The sequence below is a fragment of the Conger conger genome, chromosome 13 (genome assembly GCF_963514075.1).
Source record: "Conger conger chromosome 13, fConCon1.1, whole genome shotgun sequence".
NCBI classification, from domain to species: domain Eukaryota; kingdom Metazoa; phylum Chordata; class Actinopteri; order Anguilliformes; family Congridae; genus Conger; species Conger conger.
The window spans coordinates 13150323-13173692 of record NC_083772.1 but is presented as its reverse complement, the minus strand read 5'-3'; the positions used below and the strand labels follow the sequence as shown (position 1 = coordinate 13173692).

Below are 23370 nucleotides of genomic sequence, written 5' to 3'. Positions count from 1 at the left end.
CATCAAACAAATGAACAGGAATCCCAGAATCCACTGATTTATACACACACACACGCACATCCACACATACACACACACTCACACAACCACACACACACACTCATACACTCACACTCACACACACAGCCCAATAGTGTGTTATCTCCAGACCCTAAAAGGAGAGGCACTCCAGTAGATGCCTGACCTTGTGACTGATAAGAGTCGGAGGGAGACGGTGAAACAGTGATGCTCGCCGAGACCGGGGCCCGGACCCAACAAACCACACCACACCACGCCGTGCCACTCCACGACACACCACGCCGTGCCACTCCACGACCCACCATCCACGACACACCACGCCGTGCCACTCCACGACCCACCATCCACACCACACCATGCCGTGCCACTCCACGACCCACCATCCACACCACACCACGCCGTGCCACTCCACGACCCACCATCCACACCACACCACGCCGTGCCACTCCACGACCCACCATCCACACCACACCATGCCGTGCCACTCCACGACCCACCATCCACACCACACCACGCCGTGCCACTCCACGACCCACCATCCACACCACACCATGCCGTGCCACTCCACGACCCACCGTCTGTACCACACCAAGCCGTGCCACTCCACAACCCACCATCCACACCACACCAAGCCGTGCCACTCCACAACCCACCATCCACACCACGCCGTGCCACTCCACGACCCACCATCCACACCACACCATGCCGTGCCACTCCACGACCCACCATCCACACCATGCCGTGCCACTCCACGACCCACCATCCACACCACACCATGCCGTGCCACTCCACGACCCACCGTCTGTACCACACCACACCAAGCCGTGCCACTCCACAACCCACCATCCACACCACACCAAGCCGTGCCACTCCACGACCCACCATCCACACCACACCATGCCGTGCCACTCCACGACCCACCATCCACACCACACCATGCCGTGCCACTCCACGACCCACCGTCTGTACCACACCAAGCCGTGCCACTCCACAACCCACCATCCACACCACACCAAGCCGTGCCACTCCACAACCCACCATATCGTACCACCCCGCGCCGTGCCACGCCACGACCCACCATCCACACCATGCCGTGCCACTCCACGACCCACCGTCTGTACCGTACCACACCACGCCGTGCCACTCCACAACCCACCATATCGTACCACCCCGCGCCGTGCCACGCCACGACCCATCGTACCACACTGAACTGAACTGGAGAAACATAATTGCATTTCACCCAAAATAACATGGCTCTAGAACATGGCCCCAAAATAGCATGGGCCCCCTCCACCCTCCATATTCACTAAAGAGGTGAGGACCTGTTTCACATTCTTGGCCAAATAGAGACCAGCCTGCCAGGGAGAATGCCAGCATCAATACCCAGATTCTGACACTAACTCCAATATTTAGAGTAGCACCGTAACAGAGACCAGGACACAGCCAACTATTGTTAGCATAAGAGGCAAAAATACATGCCATAACACTGCATATTAACACTGACACCATGATTCAAACATAATACTGCTGGACTCAAAACACAGTGCCCACTGCCCAGCCAGCTGTTATGGAGAGTCTAATGTACCAACCCTAATTAGCAGTCAGTAATATGGTCTAATTCTAGCACTATAACAATGTTGTACACTCAGATTAGCAGTCAGTAATATGATCTCATTCTAGCACTATAACAATGGTATACACTCAGATTAGAAGTCAGAAATATGGTCTAATTCTAGAACTATAACAATGTTATACACTCAGATTATCAGTCAGTAATATGGTCTAATTCTAGCACTATAACAATGTTACAGACTCAGATTAGCATTCAATAATATGTTATAATTCTAGCACTATAACAATGTTATAGACTCAGATTAGCATTAAATAATATGTTATAATTCTAGCACTATAACAACGTTATAGACTCAGATTAGCAATCAATAATATGGTCTGATTCTAGCACTATAACAATGTAATACACTCACATTAGCAGTTAATGTTATAATTCTAACACTATAACAATATTATACACTCAGATTATCAGTCAATAATGTGGTCTAATTCTAGCACTGTAACAATCTTATGGATTCAGATTAACAGTAATGAATATGTTATAATTCTAACACTGTAACAATGTTACAAACTAATTGAATGCACAGTTAACTGTCACAAACCATTACGTTGGTTTTAACATTGTCACTCTGAGGCTAACATTGATGATAGCCATAAAAATTTCAACAACAAAAAACATGCTTCACCCCACCTGAATTATGATATATTATCATATAATCCAAAATTACAAGCATTGTTTTAATGTTTTAATACTGACACTGATATTGACAGTATTCACATGAATAATATTAGATATATTCTCAGCGACTGTACATTTCACCAGTATGGAGTTTAATTGATTTTAATTAATTTGATGAGATGGACAAAAGAGGAGAATATACTTATTTCCCCGAGCACAAAGTAAGCGGTCTGCTTTAACAGATCTGCCTGGTGGGCTAACGTGCTGGGGGCGGAGCCAGACCCCTCCCTCCCTCCCTCTCTGAAATCCTCATGCTAATGCATTGGAGCTCAGCTCCAGGAGGAGGCTGAAGAAGTTAATTAGCTCTTGTAATTACAGCGCTAATTAACTAAAACACCATTCAGCCAGAAAATTTCGACATCCATTTGGTATAATTATACATTGCCGGCCCAATTAGCATTGTAATGCAGCATGCTCTTCTTGTGTTTGTCTGCCTACTTTCCCTGCACGCTCAAGTGTGTGTGCGCGCGTCCGTGTGTGTGTGTGTGTGTGTGTGTGCATGTGTGTGTGCATGTGTATGTGTGTGTGTGTGTGTGTGCATGTATGTGTGTGTGCGCGCGTGCGTATGTGTGCATGTGTATGTGCGTGCGTGTGTGTGCATGTGAATGGGTGTGTGTGTGCGTGTGTGTGTGTGCATGTGTTTGTGTGTGTGTGCACGTGTGTATGTGTGTGTGAATGTGTTTGTGTGTGTGCACGTGTGTATGTGTATGTGTGTGTGTGTGTGTGCATGTATGTGTGTGTGCGCGGTGGTGAACGCGGTGGTGAACGCGGTGGTGAGGCGGTGGTGAAAGGGGTGGTGAAAGGGGTGGTGAACGCGGTGGTGAGGCGGTGCTGAGCGCGGTGGTGAGCGCGGTGGTGAGGCGGTGGTGAAAGGGGTGGTGAACGCGGTGGTGAGCGCGGTGCTGAACGCGGTGGTGAAAGGGGTGGTGAACGCGGTGGTGAGCGCGGTGGTGAGCGCGGTGGTGAACGCGGTGGTGAACGCGGTGGTGAACGCGGTGGTGAGCGCGGTGGTGAGGCGGTGCTGAGCGCGGTGGTGAGCGCGGTGGTGAGCGCGGTGGTGAGGCGGTGGTGAAAGGGGTGGTGAACGCGGTGGTGAGCGCGGTGCTGAACGCGGTGGTGAACGCGGTGGTGAGCGCGGTGGTGAGGCGGTGGTGAAAGGGGTGGTGAAAGGGGTGGTGAACGCGGTGGTGAGCGCGGTGCTGAACGCGGTGGTGAAAGGGGTGGTGAACGCGGTGGTGAACGCGGTGGTGAGCGCGGTGGTGAACGCGGTGGTGAGCGCGGTGGTGAGGCGGTGCTGAGCGCGGTGGTGAGCGCGGTGCTGAGCGTGGTGGTGAGGCGGTGCTGAGGCGGTGGTGAACGCGGTGCTGAACGCGGTGGTGAACGCGGTGCTGAACGCGGTGGTGAGGCGGTGCTGAGCGCGGTGGTGAGCGCGGTGCTGAACGCGGTGGTGAACGCGGTGGTGAAAGGGGTGGTGAGCGCGGTGCTGAACGCGGTGCTGAACGCGGTGCTGAACGCGGTGGTGAGCGCGGTGGTGAACGCGGTGGTGAGGCGGTGCTGAGCGCGGTGGTGAGCGCGGTGCTGAACGCGGTGGTGAACGCGGTGCTGAACGCGGTGGTGAGCGCGGTGTTGAACGCGGTGCTGAACGCGGTGCTGAACGCGGTGGTGAACGCGGTGGTGAGTGCGGTGGTGAACGCGGTGCTGAACGCGGTGCTGAACGCGGTGGTGAACGTGGTGGTGAGCGCGGTGGTGAACGCGGTGCTGAACGCGGTGGTGAACGTGGTGGTGAGCGCGGTGTTGAACGCGGTGCTGAACGCGGTGGTGAGCGCGGTGGTGAGTGCGGTGCTGAACGGGCCTCACCTGAGCACGTAGTTGACCCAGATGACGTTGCGCTCGTGGGGCGCCTTGTGGTTGATGGAGACGGTGGCGCAGGACTGCACCCACAGGAACCCCCCGCGGCGCTGCAGCCAGCGGTAGTACCCCGTCACCACCTGACCCTTCCGCAGAACTGCAGGGGAGGGGGCCGCCATTACCGCCGCGAACCTCAACACTTCATCAACACAAGTTCTCTTGTCATGCAAATCCAGCCATGTTTGGAATTGAGAGTTCGAGAGAGAAAGTGTGTGTGAGAGAGGGAGTGAGAGAGACGGAGAGAGCGAGAGAGGGAGAGAGAGAGCAAGAGAGCGAGAGAGACAGAGAAAGAGAGGGGGAGAAGGAGAGACAGAGAGAGACAGAGAGAGAGAGAGAGAGAGATGAAATAAAGCAGGAGTAACACAGGAGTGTGTAATTGCATATTGTACTCGTTTATACAGGGGGGATTGGGGTGTGCTGGCTTTATTTATTTTTTCTAAAATACTATGCCAACAGTGGATAACACCTGTCTGTCATCCTCATAAAATCTGTCTGAAATCTTGAATCATTGAGAGAGAGAGAAATTTAAAAATCACAGGAGGAAGAGGAGGGAGAAAGAAAAAACAGATATGTATAAATATAATGATGGACAGCATGAGGGTGGATAGAGAGGTGAGATTTTCACAGGGAAAACAGAGGGATGATGGCATCCCGACTGAAAACTGGAAACTTAATACAGCACAGAATACTTGCATATGATACACAAAAAGCACAGTAAATACTCAACACAGTCAATACTGCTGCAAAAATAATACATATTTAAAAATACCATAAATAATATTTCACATTTCAACTATTAAGGTCAGAGTGACTCTTTTTTTATATATATAAGAAAAAATTTAGTTTGTATCAGAAAAAAGAAGCTCAACTATTATTTGGAATATATTTAAATAAGTCAAATGAATTGCCTGACGTTCTAAGGCAGATAATGAATATTTCATCATTAACTACCTTCACCTGATGGTGTTATCCAAGTACTTATGTAAATGAGCAGTCAAAGTAACGTTTAAACAGACACAGAAGAATCTGTAATTGCTTCATCAAACGGCGTAACGGCGTGAGCCTCCCGTTCGCTGGGGTGACATGACTGATCAGGATGGGAGGTCAGGAGGTCAGCGGTACAAGTAAATCTGTAGAATTAATGGTGTGTGTGTGTGTGTGTGTGCGCAAGTGTGTGTGTGTATGTATGTGTGTTTATATGTGAGTGGGTATATGTGTGTGTGAGTGTGGGTATATGTGTGTGTGTGTGCACAAGTGTGTGTGTGTATGTATGTGTGTTTATATGTGAGTGTGGGTATATGTGTGTGTGTGAGTGTGGGTATATGTGTGTGTGTGTGCACAAGTGTGTGTGTGTATGTATGTGTGTTTATATGTGAGTGTGGGTATATGTGCGTGTGTGAGTGTGAGTGTGGGTATATGTGTGTGTGTGTGTGTGTGCGCAAGTGTGTGTGTGTATGTATGTGTGTTTATATGTGAGTGTGGGTATATGTGTGTGTGTGAGTGTGGGTATATGTGTGTGTGTGCACAAGTGTGTGTGTGTATGTATGTGTGTTTATATGTGAGTGTGGGTATATGTGTGTGTGTGTGAGTGTGGGTATATGTGCATGTGTGTGTGTGTGCACAAGTGTGTGTGTGTATGTATGTGTGTTTATATGTGAGTGTGGGTATATGTGTGTGTGTGAGTGTGGGTATATGTGCATGTGTGTGTGTGTGCACAAGTGTGTGTGTGTATGTATGTGTGTTTATATGTGAGTGTGGGTATATGTGCATGTGTGTGTGCTCATATGCGCGCGCGTGTGTGTCTGTTTATATGTGCATGTGTGTGTGTGGGTATATGTGCATGCAGGAGTGTGGTGTGTGTATGTGTACCCTTGTGTACTGTATGTGAGTGTGTGTGTGTGGGAGTGTGTTGTGTGTGCGTGTGTGTGTATGTGTGTCCTTGTGTAGGTGAGTGTGAGTATATGTGTGCGTGGGAGTGTGTTGTGTGTATATTGTGTTGTGTGTGTGCATGGATGCGTGTCCTTGTGTAGGTGAGTGTGTGTATATGTGTGTGTGGGAGAGTGTTGTGTGTATATTGTGTTGTGTGTGTGCGTGTATGTGTGTCCTTGTGTAGGTGAGTGTGTGTATATGTGTGTGCGTGTATGTGTGTCCTTGTGTAGGTGAGTGTGTGTATATGTGTGTGTGGGAGTGTGTTGTGTGTGTGCGTGTATGTGTGTCCTTGTGTAGGTGAGTGTGTGTATATGTGCGTGTGGATGAATGTGCTTTTGGGGGGTGGGTAAGCATAAAGCATAACCAGTAGCTGGCATTGATTGTGTGGGGGTGGGTGTATGGTGGGGGGGGGTGGGGGGTTGTTATGGTAATTCTGGATGGACAGCTGAGGTATGTGATATGTGGGCGAAACAGAACTGATGGAGATGATAAAAAAAGATGTTGTGTGTGTGTGTGGGGGGGGGGGGGGGGGGTAGATTATGTACAGTTAAACCCATCCTCAGCACTGTGGCGTTTCACAGCATTGATTATTATTAATTATTTTACCGACAGAGACATGCTGAATACGGCCAAAATATGTGCTATACAAGATTACAAGATCTAGATGTATAGAAGTGTATGTACCTTGAGGTTATGTCTATTAAATATATCAAGGTTCACTTTTTTGAAAGAAATATTCTTTAAGTTCTTCTTAGTGTATTTTTTGGACTGGCTCATAAGGTTTTGAGTGCAGTGTTACATATTTATATATGTTTCTGATGACCTGCCTTTTAGTTTTACTTTTGGGGCATTAATGGGTTTGTAGTCGAAAGTAAGAAAATAAACTTCAAATTACACTTCCAGAGTACATTAACTGATTATTCTTCAAAAAGCTTTGTATAATCTATGTGCATGCCACTTTAGACTGAAATTGTAAAATTGTTTCCAGTATGAATACTACCATATGCGTCTTTGAGACTGAATAGCTTGTGCTGCTTAATTGAGAAGGGCTTTTTATTCATAATTAAAATAGTGAAATTGATGGTGTGCGGACAGACAGATGGACAGACACGGAGACGCAGACGTAACGGAGGGAGACGCTCACGGTCTTCGTGGCTCTGGCGAACGCCCTCTACGTCCTCCACGTGGATGAAGTGGTAACAGGTGTGGCCCACCACCTCAGCTGGGCTCAGGTCCATGTACTCCGAGATCCTGCAGACACACATGCCCAGTGTCAGACACACACACACACACGCGGCGTGAGACACACACATGTGCCCAGTGTCAGACACACACACACACACACACACCCAACGTGAGACACACACATACAGACACCCAGCATGAGGCACACACACATGCCCAGTGTCAGACACAAGACACACACACACTCAGCGACAGACACACACACACCCAGTCACACACACACATTACATTACATTAATGGCATTTGGCAGACGCTCTTATCCAGGGTGACGCAAAGTTGATTAGACTAAGCAGGAGACAATCCGCCCCTGGAGCAATGTAGGGTTAAGGGCCCTGCTCAAGGGCCCAACGGCTGTGTGGCTACACCAGGATTAGAACCACTGACCTTGTGTGTCCCAGTCATTAACCACTATGCTACAGGCCGCCCGTACACACACACACCCAGTGTGACACACACAGTGTGAGAGAGGCACATACACGCCCAGTGTGACACACACACATGCAGCATGAGCACGCACACACACACCCAGTGTGACACACAGACACACACACACCCAGCGTGAGAGATGCACACACACCCAGCAAGACACACACACCAAACGCGAGACACACAGACACCGAGCATCAGACACACACACCCAGCGTGAGACAAACACCCAGCCACAACACACAGTACAGTGCTAATTTACAGTGTTAATACACACAGCTTGTGTTCCGTGTTAATACACACGGCTTGTGTTCCGTGTTTCAGTGTTCAGTAAACGCTCTACCTGTTCTCGCAGTAGGTGACCTGCAGGTCCATGTTCACGCGGAACACGAACATCTGGCTCTCCATGCGCACCTCGTTCAGGGTGGAGGGGGGCAGGGTGTGAGCCAGGGCCACCAATCCCAGGGGCCGCTGGTGGGAGCGGGCGGGGCCAGGCATGAGGACTGGCCTGCAGCGCATCCTGCCGGTCACGTGGATCACCTGACAGGAAGCAGACGGCGATGGATTTACAAACACGGAGTCAGAGCGAGACCTAGCCAGCCACCCCGAGCCTCAGGTGTTTTTACGGTCGCTGAAGGACCCAGACCAGCTCTACGGGACAGCCCTCCACAGACCTGGCACTCTTAGATTAGGTTACCTAAGGCGCCAAGCTCAGGTAAAATTTACTGAGAAATAACCCTGCTTTCTTTATGGCTTCCATTTATAGCAAATGAACTGGAGTATAAAATTGGCATTAATGACTAATTTGAATTAATGATGGATTTAACTGCAGTGAGAAGCACTGCCAGCTGGTTGTGTTGCAGATTCCTTTGGTAGACTTTGGATTTGCTCTCTGCATGCTGATATGCCAAGTGTGAGCGTGTCTTCTGCGCTGTGGGAGCCTATGTGTGGTGATGTGTATCCTCGATGTGTGTTCAGTTAGTGTGTTCTGTGTTTGTTCAATGGTGTGTTTGTGTGTGTTGAGTATGCGTTCTGTGGTGTGTGTTGAGTGCAGGCCCAGTAGGTATAGACTTTGTGCTCTGTGGTGTGTTTTGAGTGTGTGTTGAGTAGTGTGTGTTGAGTGTTTTGAGGAGTGTATGTTAAGTGTCTGCCAAGTAGTGTGTGTTGAGTGTGTGTTGAGTAGTGTGTGTTGAGTGTTTTGAGGAGTGTATGTTAAGTGTCTGCCAAGTAGTGTGTGTTGAGTGTTTGTTGAGCAGTGTGTGTTGACTAGTATGAGTTGAAAATGTGTTAATTAGTGTTTGTTCAGTAGTGAATGTTGAGTGTGTGTTGAGTAGTGTGTGTTGAGTAGTGAATGTTGAGTGTGTGTTGAGTAGTGTGTGTTGAGTGTTTTGAGGAGTGTGTGTTGAGTAGTGTGAGTTGCATGTCTTTTGAATTGTGTGTGTTGAGTGTGTGTGTTCAGTAGTGAATGTTGAGTGTGTGTTGAGTGTGTGTTCAGTAATGTGTTAAGTAGTGTGTATTGAGTGAGTGTTGAGTGGTGGGTTGAGTAGTGTGTGTTGAGTGAGTGTTCAGTGGTATGCTGAGTGCTCAGGGTCTCTCACCTTGTACCCAGAGGACTTGACGTGCAGGCCTCTCTTGGTCAGGGTGGACTTCATGCGGATGAAGAAGCCTCTCTCTGAGGTCTCGTCCTCCAGGGACAGGGGGCTGGAGGGGGCTACTGGAGCACAGACCCCATCAGAGAGACCGTCAGTGAAACACTCTCTCTCACACACACACACACACACACACACACACACACACACACACTATCTCACACATACACACACACACACTATCTCACACATACACACACACACACTATCTCACACATACACACACACACTATCTCACACATGCACACACACTATCTCACACACACACACATACACACACACTCTCTCTCACACACACACTATCTCACACACACACACACACACTCTCTCTCTCTCTCTCTCTCTCTCGCACACACACACTCTCACACACACATACACAATCTCACACACAGACACATACACACACACACACACTATCTCACACACACATTCACTCTCTCACACATACACACACACATACACTCTCACTCTCTCTCTCACACACACACACACACACACACACACTATCTCACACACCCACACACACACACTATCTGACACACACACACACACACTCTCTCTCTCTCTCACACACACACACACACAGGCACATACACACACTATCTCACACACACACACACACACACACACACACACACACACACACACACACACTCTCTCACACACACACACACACATATACACTCTCTCTCTCTCTCTCTCTCACACGCACACACACAGGCACATACACACACAGGCAGCAGGCATATACACACAAACAGACACACACTGTCTGTCCAAATGTTGAACAATAGGATAACAGGTAAAATACACATGCTCAGTGTCAGACAGTAAATAAATAAAATCACTTAATGACTAAAGTCTGGATCAAAGGCTTCCACACACAGAGCACAGAAACAGAAGGACACACTGACAGACATACCAGCGTAGTGGAATATTTCAGGCTTCGTCTCCAGCCCGTGCTGAGATATAATTTAGTTACCAAAAATCATGGATGGAGGCTAGCCAAACTGTTTTCTCAGCCAGGCTGAAAAAGCCTCCAGACAGACGTTCTCGAATTTCCCAGAGTTCATTTGCAGTCACCTGGTTCCGGGGTCTCGGCCAATGAGGAGGTAGACGCGGAGCTGGAGGCGCTCTCAGTGGCCTGATGGCAGCCGGCTTCGGCTCGGAGGTGCGGCCTGATCCCGAGCCGTTCGGCCATCTCCACGTGATCCGCCGGGTGGATGTAGTCGAACACACTGCTCCCAGTCAGCTCCACCTGCCAGAGCAGCCAATGGGAAACGAGGACAAGAGACCCGCTCCCCCGTCAGCCAATGGGAGTCAAAGACAAGAGACCGCCCACCCGATCAGCCAATGAGAGACAAAGTGGCAACAAAATGGGCACCATATATCCCAGCAAACAAGACTGTAATCATATTTGAATTCAAATGTGTGGTTTTCTATTGTGGTATAACAACACTTGAGCAGCGAGAATAAGCACAAATAAGTATATATATGAGCAGACAGATACACAAACACACATATATTTATGCCCGAGCTACACTGTCATTCCTGCCTATAAACCTCCACAGTAGATCAGGCTGTAATAACCCAACAGTCATGGCAGCAGATGAACTGAATGTTCAGGGGATTTCACACAATCTCTCGGGACCCTTCGTAGGGCTTAATAGTGCTTTGTGTTCAGCGTATGAAGCACAATAATACTATCAAATGATAAAAATGTTGAAAGGACTCCACAAATGGCAGCAGCCTTGCAATTAGCAATCAGTGAGGTGGGGTGGGGCCGGGGCCGGATCGAGCAGGGCAGGGGAGGGGGTAAAATGTGCGTTTTAAATCAAGCCCAGTAATGAGTCGTTAGTTAATTGAGAGGCATCTCTGGGAGCAGCAGGAGGCTGGCACTGGAGGACTGTCCCGGCCAATCAGAGGGCTCCTCTGTCCGTGTGCGGAGGTGAACCGGTGCAATTATTTATCCTGCCCGTGTGGAAGGTGGGGGCCCTTAAGGGGCCCTAGGAAGGGGGTGGGGGGTCAGGATGGGGCCCCAGCTCAGACACACCCCTGCCGACCGGAGAGACCCCCTTCCACAGACCCCGTCTGTCTGTCTCACGTCCCTCAGAAAGCCGGAGGAGGAGGAGGAGGAGGGAGAGAGTGAGAGAAAGGGGGGTGGGAGAGACACAGTATAAATAATAACAGAGGCTTTAATATGTATGAGGTGTCCGGGCAGCCGTCCACAACACACACTCTGCCCAGCATTGACTGATGGGAGAGCAGAGAGGGAGGTGGGCGAGGAGGGCGGGGGGCTGGGGAGGAGCGGGGGAGGGGGAGAGGGGGCGCATACTAACCAGGCCGCGATCAATTCGGCGGCCGCAGGAGGCAGGGGGGAGGGGGGATGGGGGGGGACTAAGCCACAGGCCCTTCGGACTCTCCGAGCGCCGTGAAGGGCCAAAGGATCAGCAGCCGTGGGGTCATTGGTTCTAGTCCCGGGTATCGGGGGAGTGGGCCCCCGCTGCCGGGCCCTTGGGCTGGGTGCCTGACCCGGATTAATCTGGCTAAGGAACCCCACTGCCTGAGAGGGCCCGGGGATTTGCAGGCACGCAGGGGTCAGGCCCAGGGGTTGGTTGGGCTGCAGAGGTTGGACAAGGTAGCTGGAGACATCCGGAGCAATCCGCCGCAGAGATCAGACGTGCGCTCGGAAAAGGCGAGCGTTAGCAGCTAACTTTAGCCAACAAATTCACGCCTTTTTCCATTTGCCTCCAACGGTTTTGCCGTTACCAAACGGTCTGAAAAGGTCACGCACAGCAAATCAAAATGGCTGCCGAAGGGGATAATGTCAAGGCAAGTGCGAGCCAAGAACTCTTTGGCTGTTTTAATTTATGCAAATACATAGCAAAACATTTTCCAAAATTTTTAAATCAATCTGTGGGAAATCCGCAGTGAAAATCGCTTTCCTTCTCGTGGCCGGATCCATTAAAACTTAAAAAATCGGTGAACAAGCTAGAACTTTAAATCTGAGAGCGCTGAACAGGTCTCTTCCTTAACCCTATCAGCTTTGGATCATGTTTTGCCACCTCATAAACAAACAAACAAAAATAACACCCAAGTACCAGACCAAACTTATGGTCTCTCTCAATCTATGCTCACTCCAATTTGACATAGTTATGCCTAATTATTCTTCCTCGTAAATTCATAAACTTAAAAATGGTCGAACAGAAATATAAGCAACATCGCTCACAAAAAAAAAGAGAACAACTTGAAAAAGTGGTGAGTGTTTGTGTCTGCTGCATCACATCAGCGCTAGCAATCCGTGCCGGTCAATAACTCATCTGACAGGAAGATGATGATGTGTGTACACCCACACCGCTGAAATGTGCGGTGTGGAGACAAGAAAGCGTCAGAATAAATCTTACCCTTTTTATCTACCCGGTTACGCCCGCAGTTCTAAAGTCTTCATTCTTTTCCTTTTCTAAACATCTCTATCTTTCACTATCTCTCTCCCTCCTTCTCTCGCTTCTGTCCTCCCTTCCCCCTGTGTGTTTTTTCTTCCTCCAATCAATGTGGCTTTTAAGATGCCTATCGATTTGCTCCCTACACAGACCCTGCGCGCTGGGGCGACACTTTGATTGCTGTGCGAGTAATTACAGTTATTATTTATGCATCTGGGCGAAATGGCAGGACTTAACATTCACAGTACAAGAGGCCACAGGCAATCAACAGGGGTGAGCACCTGGAGGGCCATGCTGAACCTGAGAGACACTACAGACACACACACACACACACACACACTCACTCATACACACATACTCACACACACACACATACACACACACTCATACACACACATACACTCACACATACACACACACACTCACTCATACACACATACTCACACACACACACTCATACACACACACTCACTCATACACACATACTTGCATACACACACACTCACACTTACACACTCACTCATACACACACATACACTCACACATACACACTCATACACACACTCACATACACACACACACACGCACACTGACACACACTCACTCATACACTCACACACACACATACACACACTGACTCACACACTCACTCATACATGCACACACATACTCACACATTCACTCATACACGCACACACACACTCACACATACACATACATACACATTCACTCATACATGCACTCACCCACACACACACACACACACACACTCATACGTACACTCACACATCCACATACTCACACACGCATATACTCACGCCCACACTTACTCACACATACACACTCACTCACACACACAGACTTTCCTAGACAGAGAGAAACAGTCCCAGTAGGGTGTAGAAACACTGAATGGACAATCGAGTGGAGCATGAGGAGGGACAGAGAGCAAGAGTAACATTCAAAGAAGTGTGTGCGTGTGCGTGTGTGTGTGTGTGTGTGTGTGCATGTGCTGCCTCACCTGTGAAAGGCCCAGGTAGATGGATACCGTCTCAGAAATGTAGAGAAACCGTCCCTCATAACTAACCACAAACACAAACCCATCCAGTGACTGGAAAGAGAAGACATAGATGCAATTATTAAAAATGTATGTAATGAAGATCCAGAGTTCCTAATGAACAAATTACAATGAGCCAATGTGATTTAAAAAAAAAAAAGTAATTAAACCGTCCCTCCCCCCTCCACATTAATGGATTTTTACTTTATCTAGTTTTTCACCTCATTAAAGAAATTGCTCAAACAAATACCTTTTCCACATTTTAGGGGATAAATATATCTACATGGACCTTAAGAGACGAGAGCAGTCTCCAGCAACAGAAAGACCTTGCGTTTCCTTGCAGCTGGGTTTATAGTATGCCTATCGTCACGGAAATAAAACCAGAAGGATGCAGTCATTATTTTATGTGATTATAATGAAAACTGAAAAGTATACAGCGACCCCATTAGAGGACTCCTTCAAAGAATAACATTAATCGTAATAACAAGCAACCACAAGTGAGGGAGGGGGGTGGGGGGCGGCCACTTTGTTGCAGAATGATTGCTATTTTTGCGGTGGTACTCAAAGTGGTGGTAATTTATGCAACCGACACATTCAATATGCAAATGCGAGTGGCCGGGATGTGGGAGCAGCTAGCCGCCTGAATCGCGAGGAAATAAAGTGCAATTATCTAGTTATTACTGGCAGAGGACGCAGGACAGAAAGAATCACACAGTTTTCTGAAGCGCTAATTTGATTTCTATCGGTGCCCCTGTTTCTCGGCACGTTCCGGCCACCGCGGCTCTTTTGTCTTAACGCAGACGTTCATTACGGTATTCCTGACGTTCATTAGGGTATTCCTTACGCCGCTTTTCCGCTGTTTCGCTGCCTTCAGGTTTCCGCGTTTACCTCGCCGAGCCTGGATCGCGCCGGGCGTGCCCATATTTGGCTGTCACCCGAGGGCTCTGCCGTTTTTTTATGGGCCAGGAATCAATAGAGCGGAACGTTTAAGTGCTATTGATCATTACTAGAGACCGGGCTATATTTCAGACGCATTTTTAAACAGCAGTTGTTCTCTTGACAGGGAGAACAGTCACAGATTTGAGTTTGAACCTTATAAAAAGTTGATCAGGCATTTTCAAATAAAGATATGCAAATATACTGTATTAGTCATATTGTAATATTGATATAAATTGGAAGCTGTTATAAGATTGAGTGTTATAAGCCCCCCCCTCATATTTACTGCAACCAGGTCCCTGTCAAAAAGACATGATTGCTGTACTGCACACTACCTTGTCTTAGCATGTCCACACTTTTATGACCCGTGTGGGTATGTATCCCACTGCTGACACCAATGCCTTATATCAAGCGTGAGTTAGGGATCTGAGAGCAGATCTCAGGGTATTAAACATAATGGCAACATGCGCCACAGTGCAGGCATACTGCTAAAAGCTACCTGCTAACAGAAAACCGCAAACAGGCTAATTGCTTGTAACCACTGATGTAGGCACCTACAGGTGAGAACTGAGAATGCTGACCTAGGTAGTTCTGGCCCAGTAGTCCAGTAGTGCAGGTCCAGCTGTATGAATATTTCTGACCACAATGCTGCTTGTAACACAACTGAAAGCAACAGCATTATTGCTACTAGGACTGAAAACCCAATGCCATCTCAATCAACACATAGTCTAGCGACATAATGGGGGGCAACACTACTTCATGTACAACCGATCTCTGGATTCCTTCCAATACCAGTCCAGGCTCTGGTGTTGGAGAGAATGGGCAGCCACTGACCCAGGGTCAGTGCTCAGAGACGTACCTGCAGCAGGTGTGCTCCCAGGTGCTGCTCGAACATGTCCGAGGCCAGAGACTGGGAGGTTCTCCGCAGTGCTGTAAGAAACACAGAGGCAGTCAGAGGCCAGAGACTGGGAGGTTCTCCGCAGTGCTGTAAGAAACACAGAGGCAGTCAGAGGCCAGAGACTGGGAGGTTCTCCGCAGTGCTGTAAGAAACACAGAGGCAGTCAGAGGCCAGAGACTGGGAGGTTCTCCGCAGTGCTGTAAGAAACACAGAGGCAGTCAGAGACCAGAGACTGGGAGGCTCTCCGCAGTGCTGTAAGAAACACAGAGGCAGTCAGAGGCCAGAGACTGGGAGGTTCTCCGCAGTGCTGTAAGAAACACAGAGGCAGTCAGAGGCCAGAGACTGGGAGGTTCTCCGCAGTGCTGTAAGAAACACAGAGGCAGTCAGAGACCAGAGACAGGGAGGTTCTCCGCAGTGCTGTAAGAAACACAGAGGCAGTCAGAGGCCAGAGACTGGGAGGTTCTCCGCAGTGCTGTAAGAAACACAGAGGCAGTCAGAGGCCAGAGACTGGGAGGTTCTCCGCAGTGCTGTAAGAAACACAGAGGCAGTCAGAGGCCAGAGACTGGGAGGTTCTCCGCAGTGCTGTAACAAACACAGAGGCATTCAGAGGCCAGAGACTGGGAGGTTCTCCGCAGTGCTGTAAGAAACACAGAGGCATTCAGAGGCCAGAGACTGGGAGGTTCTCCGCAGTGCTGTAAGAAACACAGAGGCAGTCGCAAGTTACGGACACACGTCCCGACACTAGGACAGACTGGACACGGCTCTCCAGCTGCCTTCTGGCACGGCCAATCACAATGCCATATTTATGTCACATGACCCAGCACAGTGTATTACGACTCCATGTTATGAAGAATATTTTGTGCCCTGCCACATTTAATAAAGGTGAGGAAACTAATGCTCGATAAATTTAAAAAACAGCACAGGTAATGAGCTATAGGTATTGCAGGCATAACAATGGGACATTTATTTTAAACCAACACTCAGAGTTGCTCGGAGAAAGTTTTTTTAAGTAATAGTTTTATGTTCTAAAAATATAAATGTAGCATTTTAAGTGCACCCTTTCACACGCACAACGCTGTGTGAGTGATCTTGTATTTTGTTTTATGAGAATATATCAGGGAATATCTTTGATTATAGCATCAAACAGAATCTTTGAAAGATTCTTCAGGCTGCACTTACTGGCTACTCTGATCTATTCAAATCACAAATTTTAGTTTTAGCTCAAGTCTAATCATTGAGATGGCCATTGCAATTTCATTTTGGTGGTGTCTTAGTTTGTATGTCTTGTTATTTGGTGGCAATTTTCATACCGATTGGGAAATAAAACAGTCACTCATTAGATAATACTGGATGAAGTCAGACCATTTATTAGTAATCTGGGGAAAAAAAAACTTTGCTTGCCGATTGTTTATTGTTTCACAAGTCTCTGTGGGCATTGTACGAGGATGATGAATCCTTGTTCACTTGTTTGAAAACCCCCGATGTGTAAACTATTCAGTTTAAAGTCATATTAGATATTACTGTCTGCTGGAGGTACACTTTGAGAAAGAGACATTTTTCGGTCATTTTCTGGATGTCAGGCAGCTTGATCCTGAACCCCGCACTGTCAAGCTCAAGACCTGGGCTTCCACTCCACTTCAGAACATCAACTAAAATTATATTCATTCACTGAGAAATACCCATAGAACACAATGCTACATTTTCAATTCATGGATTGAATTTCAGATAATAATAATTTCCAGAGTTGACTGAATTGAAATTGAAACTGAACAAAACCCTGGTTTAGATTCCACCTTTACTTTTCATGACAGAATTAGGGCAGAGTTAGCCATCCATTTTCCATTACAGAATTACAGAAAGGTTAACCTGACTATTAGGATACAATATACACAACTCCCATCCATTTCCAAGCACAAATGTGACACAAAACCACAGAAAGACTTTCATAATTGTAGAGAGCCGACAGCACTTTATGAGATTACTGAGTACTAAATAACCTGGACAAGACGAGTTGACCATCACTGCCACATTCATGAAACAAATCAATTATTTTAAAATACAAGGGTGTCAGACCAACCGTGGAGGACCACATTGTCTGTTGGTTCTGGTGTTTCAGCACATGAGTGATTAATTGAAGGAAATATTTGGAAAAAAGAGTTGAGACACCTCGTGTTCGTGACCCAAACTGACTGCGGCCTGCAGACAGGGCGGTTTTACCCCGAACAGGGCCGTGTTCGTGACCCAAACTGACTGCGGCCTGCAGACAGGGCGGTTTTACCCCGAACGGGGCCGTGTTCGGCGGTAGGCTCGCTCTATGTGTCCCGGCTTTCGGGGGGAACGCGTGTAAACGCACGGGGCCCCGACTGGAACACAAACACAGCGGACAGCTGTGCGATAAAGCCCCGCTGCCATTGTGCGCTGGGGTCCCCCTGTCTGACAGCGCTGGAATATCAATGAGCCGCTCCATTCACGGGGCTCAAAGCTGAAAGGGGGTCTGCTCAGGGAGCCCGGCGGGGCCCGGGGGGGGGGGGATGGGGTCGTCCGCACCGCCCGGCCCCAGCAGAGCCACGTGTGGGCTGGCCCGACGGTGCCCTACCCCCCCCGCCCCAGTCTCAGGGACCCTCCCCTCGGGGGTCAGTCGGTCTGGGGCCCCGTCGGAGCGAGCGAAAGGCGTCCCAGACGCAGGAAGTCACCGCGCCGACTCATCCATCAGCCCGGTGTCGCCGCCTGCAACTCACGAAACAGCGCCCGGCCCGGGGGCTTATGGGACACGGGAGGGGACGTGAGAGAAAGTCCCGGTGCGTGTGGCGCGGGGGCTTACGGGACACGGGAGGGGACGGGAGAGAAAGTCCCGGTGCGTGTGGCGCGACAGCGGCCAGGGCTTCGCAGGACGAGGCTCGTGGGATAGCGGAGGTGCCGGCCGCCGCCAGCTCAATATGGAGCCCGACTCCTTTCCATTAGCTACTTACTGTTTCAGCGCGGCTGGTGATATCATTTTAGAAGCGACTCAAATGCCGTCCTTTAAGTTAATTACACTGTGACTCTGGGGTCAGATTTTGGGGTTCTTTGACATTTTGAGCATGTAAAAAAAAAAAAAAAAGGAAATTGCTTGCGTGATTTTTTTATGCTTCAGTTCTATATATAATTAAGTCTCAATCCGCACACCCCTCCCCCCCCTCCGTCTCCCACCTCCCCCCTCCCCCCCCCCCCCCCCACCCAACTGGCCGACCTTTTAACCAAGTTAGGAGGTAACTATGGAGACCAGACGTATCACCCTCGCATGGAGAGCTTTTCTCCATAAGTTTTGTCAATTCGTTTTTCTTGTGCGAATAATAGCTTGATTACCTCGCAACTCATTTCCAGGGCTAGAGACTCCACAGCGAACCCCCCCCCCCGCCGCCCCCCGCACCCTCTGCACCCCGCAAGAGTGGCTCGGGTTGAAATGGAGAGACGGGGAGAGAACGACCCTAATCGCTCTGTCCTCTCTCTGCAATTATCCTTTCATCCTGCCATACCTCCCTGCCTCTCTCCCTCTCTCCTTCTCTCCCTCTCTCCTTCTGCGGTCGAACGTAATTTGAGTGCAATTAACGTCCCTTTAAAAGCTCTCGCTGATTTAAACGCGGGGAATTAGCGAGGCAGACGCCGGGAGAACGTGAAGGGGAGAGACAAGGGAAGAGAGGAGAGGAGTCGGCGGCGGAGAGGGTGATGGACGGAACGAGGGAAGCCGTGAGAGGAGGTGAAAGAATGGGGGGACGGACAGACGGAGAGGGAGAGAGAAAGTCTCTGCGAATGAAAGCCAGACAATGCGGTGGTGGTTTTGGCGTATCAGTGAGTCCCATTCAAATGCTGGCTGACCTGACAACATGTCTGGTCCTCAGTGAAGCACCTGCTACAGTCTCTCCATTCCCACAAAACCGCACACACACACACACACACACACACACACACGCCAGACATGACTGCTCGGATTCAACAGGTCTCTGATCAACCAGGCCAACCCCTGGACTAAACTCAGTGACTCAGCAGTTCTGGAGTTAGGGGTGGGAGTTGTGCCATTTAGTATCAATGGCACACCATGGCATTTAAAACAACTTACAATTTAGCAGTGACAGTGGAGGTATATTTTTGTTCTGCAAGGATTTCCTTTACTGTACCGTGGAAATACAGTAATGTTCTCTTTGGTAACAATTGAGTAGGTTTTCCAAGCAAAACGGTACAAAGTAATTATATAATGCTATGGGTACAATTTTATGTAACGATGCAGTGTACCACCCCAGCGACAAGCAATTATACCTTTTTAGGCAACTTCCACACCTTTATCTCCGAAAGTGCAGGAAATCTATGGAAACGGTAACTGTACCCTGAAGAAGATTCTCAACAGAACGTGCATTAAGAATTGTCCATCGGCGGCAAAGCCAGGACAGATATACATCTTTGAACGTTACCCCTGACACAGGGAAGTGTTTGGCCTGTACGACAGACAGATCAGAATGCCACAGCATAGACCATGTTTATGAGTTGTTACTTCCCACTTCAGGTTGCGATCGTGCTTCGGACCACATCAGCAGCTAGTTCTCCGGGACAGTAGAGAACTGTCCTCGTTCATTTAATGACGGAGCTGGTCCTCATATGCTCCGCTGGTATGAGGGGTGGCTGCTGTCATAGTGACAGCCCATGTGAACAGTGGTCTCTGGCTGTCATAAAAGCATAATGCTCAATTATGGGTTATTCTACGAATCAACGCTCCACGTTACATTCAGTGCGTTTAAAAATGTTTGCCATTGTCGTATTACAAGACTGATTTTCTGCTGGGGATACCAGCCCCTATTGCATCAGCATGTGCACACACACACACCACACACACATACACACACAAACACACCACACACTCACACATACACTCACACCACACACACTCATACATACACACACACAATAAAAATGGCTCTGTACCATTTTACTCCCCCCCCCCGCCATTTCTACCCCCTGTTCCCCCCTTACTCTTCTTTCCTTCCCCCCTCTATCCCTGCCTGTTTTGCTCTCCCTCTCTCTCTTTCTCTCTCTCCCCCTCTCTCTCTCTCTCTCGCCATGTGAAGGTCATGCAATTGATTTTCCTCTGTCTATTCATTTTTCAAGACTGGCTTTCAAACGTGCGAAGCAGACAAAAGCCACCCTAACCCCCCTCCCAAACCCCCCGCCACTCCAACGCAGCCACCTCCCTACCCCCTCCCATCGCTCACGCAGGACCCCCACCCCCCCCAGCGGAGAGAAATGACGGGGAAACAGCGGGGGGGGCGGGGGGGGTAATTCCACAACAAGGCCTGAAGATTCCCCAAGGGCTGCCGCAACACGGAATTCCACCAGTGGAATCGAACCGCATCGAACCGCTAATACGTCCGGTACAAAATTTCCTCTCCCAGCGTCGATGCAGATGATTAGCTCCTGGAGAACGCATACGATGGATGCGAGCAGGATTGTTACGTAGCGCATTTAAGATTAAGGCTTTGCATTGCACTGGGGAAATCCAGTCAGGAGGTCCTGTACAAAGCCAGGGCAATAGCACAGAGCGGGGGCGACTCAATCGATCACCGCCGCTGAGAAAGACGGAAAACGTTCATGTGAAAAAGCGTTTCTAATGACACCGAAATACAGATTTGAATGCAAATTGACACGCGCGCCTATATAATCTACGGCCGCATTTTCAGGGTGCTTGGAGAATTAGGGATATCAGCAGATTGTACTTTTCGGCCGATTGATTCTTTTTATCATCGGTTGAGAAATCGTGCAATGAATTGGTTCCATTTGCGCGTGGCATCAGTGACCCATTAATGCACAGCAGTGCAGTCATACACAGCATGATGATTTATGTCAGAGTTATTACAGAAAAAAAACATGGCCGTGCATTATCGTACAGTCAACTGTCAGCACTTTAAAATTGCGCCGCCAATACACAAAAAAAAAAACAATGTGAATTGTGAATTTAATGAGATGAGCTACTTAAAAATATAAAATTTCACTTTCCAAATATCACGATATGTGAGGAATAGAACATTTAAGCTCACGAAATCCGACAATGAATCCGAGAAGCTTTGACACAAACGTTTTGTCGCGTGACCTATCTTACGCTGTTCGATGAAAAATATGAGTCCCTGCTGCCGTGATCCGGGAACGCTTCGCGGACCCATCCTGGTGCCGCCCGGGGAACGGGCCGGGCGTGTACGAAACTGCGGCCTCCGTTCCTCTCACCGCAAGGCAAGGGACCCGACCACGGGGAAGAGGCACGACGGCATTGTCTCGTGAATTATAGGGCAGTACATCCCTCCAGTGCTGAGGAGCAGCAGTAAAGGAGCAGCAGTAAAGGAGCAGCAGGCGAGCGGGTGAACATGTTATAGCTCTTTGCTGTGCCTCAGCCTCACACATCAGTCACCTCACCTGCCTCTCACTGTAGCCTCCATCTTAAAACGCATTCCAACCTCCTCACCGAGCGCAGGACGAGCTGCTATTTAATAACACACCTACAGCATACACACCGCCGAATACACACGTAATCTCACACGCGTGATAATCATACAAGCTCTCCTCACTCAGTGACAGGCATGTACTCATACCTACATACACATTCACACACAAACACACACACGCACACATACACGCGCACACACACACACACCCGCAGACTTCTCATACGATCGCACATTCACAGGTGCATGATCTAATCATATCAGAATTGTTTCCTTTCCATAATAATAACAGCAATTGAACAATCCTGGTGATTATGTTCTTCTCATTATGGAGTTAATTTCCGTAATTGCAAATCATGGTGATAATTTCCACTCTTTACGTACACTCTTGGCAGGTTCCAGTGTCATTGAAAAACAGCCATGAGGTCAGATCCAGGCAGGTATTTTTAGTGACTGGTGAATGAATCACAGGCTGTTGGAGATTGAAACAACAAGAGGATGTGAGGAGTGAATCATCATACATGAATCTACCGTCTCTCTCTGTCAAGTTTTCACAGGACTGGATATGAGGACGCTTTTGAATAAAAAGAACTGTAATAGAAATGTACCCCACTATCTGTGCCTGTAAGTGGGGTACATTTCTCTTGGGGGATCTTTTGGAGGGGGCCATGTTCAACTAGAAAAATTAATTATTAGATTTATTTAATAAACCTATGGACAATAATGGTGAACATTATTAAGTATATGTGACTCCAACTCATTAAGTACTCTGTCCATAATTTTCTGATAAACTTTTTTAGTGTACCAACTCATTTAGCACATCTGAGATGTGGGTACAGTAACTGAGTCCAAACCCAAAATGGAGACCAGAATCACAGCCGGTGTCAGTGTTGACTACGGCCATGTTTCTGTGTAGGTGGGGTGGTCCCCTGATCAATGCTCAACAGCGGCTCCTCCAGGCAGCCAGAGGAATGCGCAGCGGTGTGAGAGGGTGGACACAGAGCCAGGTTCAGGGCTGGGAGGGGACCCTCAGAATGACTGTGTGGGGCTAGGTTCAGGGCTGGGAGGGGATGTTCAGAATGACTGTGTGGGGC

The 23370-nt window shown here is 48.7% G+C and overlaps 1 protein-coding gene across 2 annotated transcripts in view; it reads right to left on the bottom strand.

Moving 5' to 3' along the window:
• The window catches only part of npas1 (neuronal PAS domain protein 1), a 40110-nt gene that overhangs the window by 2478 nt on the left and 14262 nt on the right, over positions 1–23370 (bottom strand). For both annotated transcript variants that reach the window (XM_061217484.1, XM_061217483.1), the window contains exons 4-10: positions 15777–15847; positions 13946–14035; positions 10571–10745; positions 9437–9549; positions 8182–8378; positions 7311–7417; positions 4187–4334 (exon numbers count right to left, since the gene is read on the bottom strand). In XM_061217484.1, the coding sequence (XP_061073468.1) occupies positions 4187–4334; positions 7311–7417; positions 8182–8378; positions 9437–9549; positions 10571–10745; positions 13946–14035; positions 15777–15847 (901 nt within the window). The remainder of the gene's footprint in view (positions 1–4186; positions 4335–7310; positions 7418–8181; positions 8379–9436; positions 9550–10570; positions 10746–13945; positions 14036–15776; positions 15848–23370) is intronic.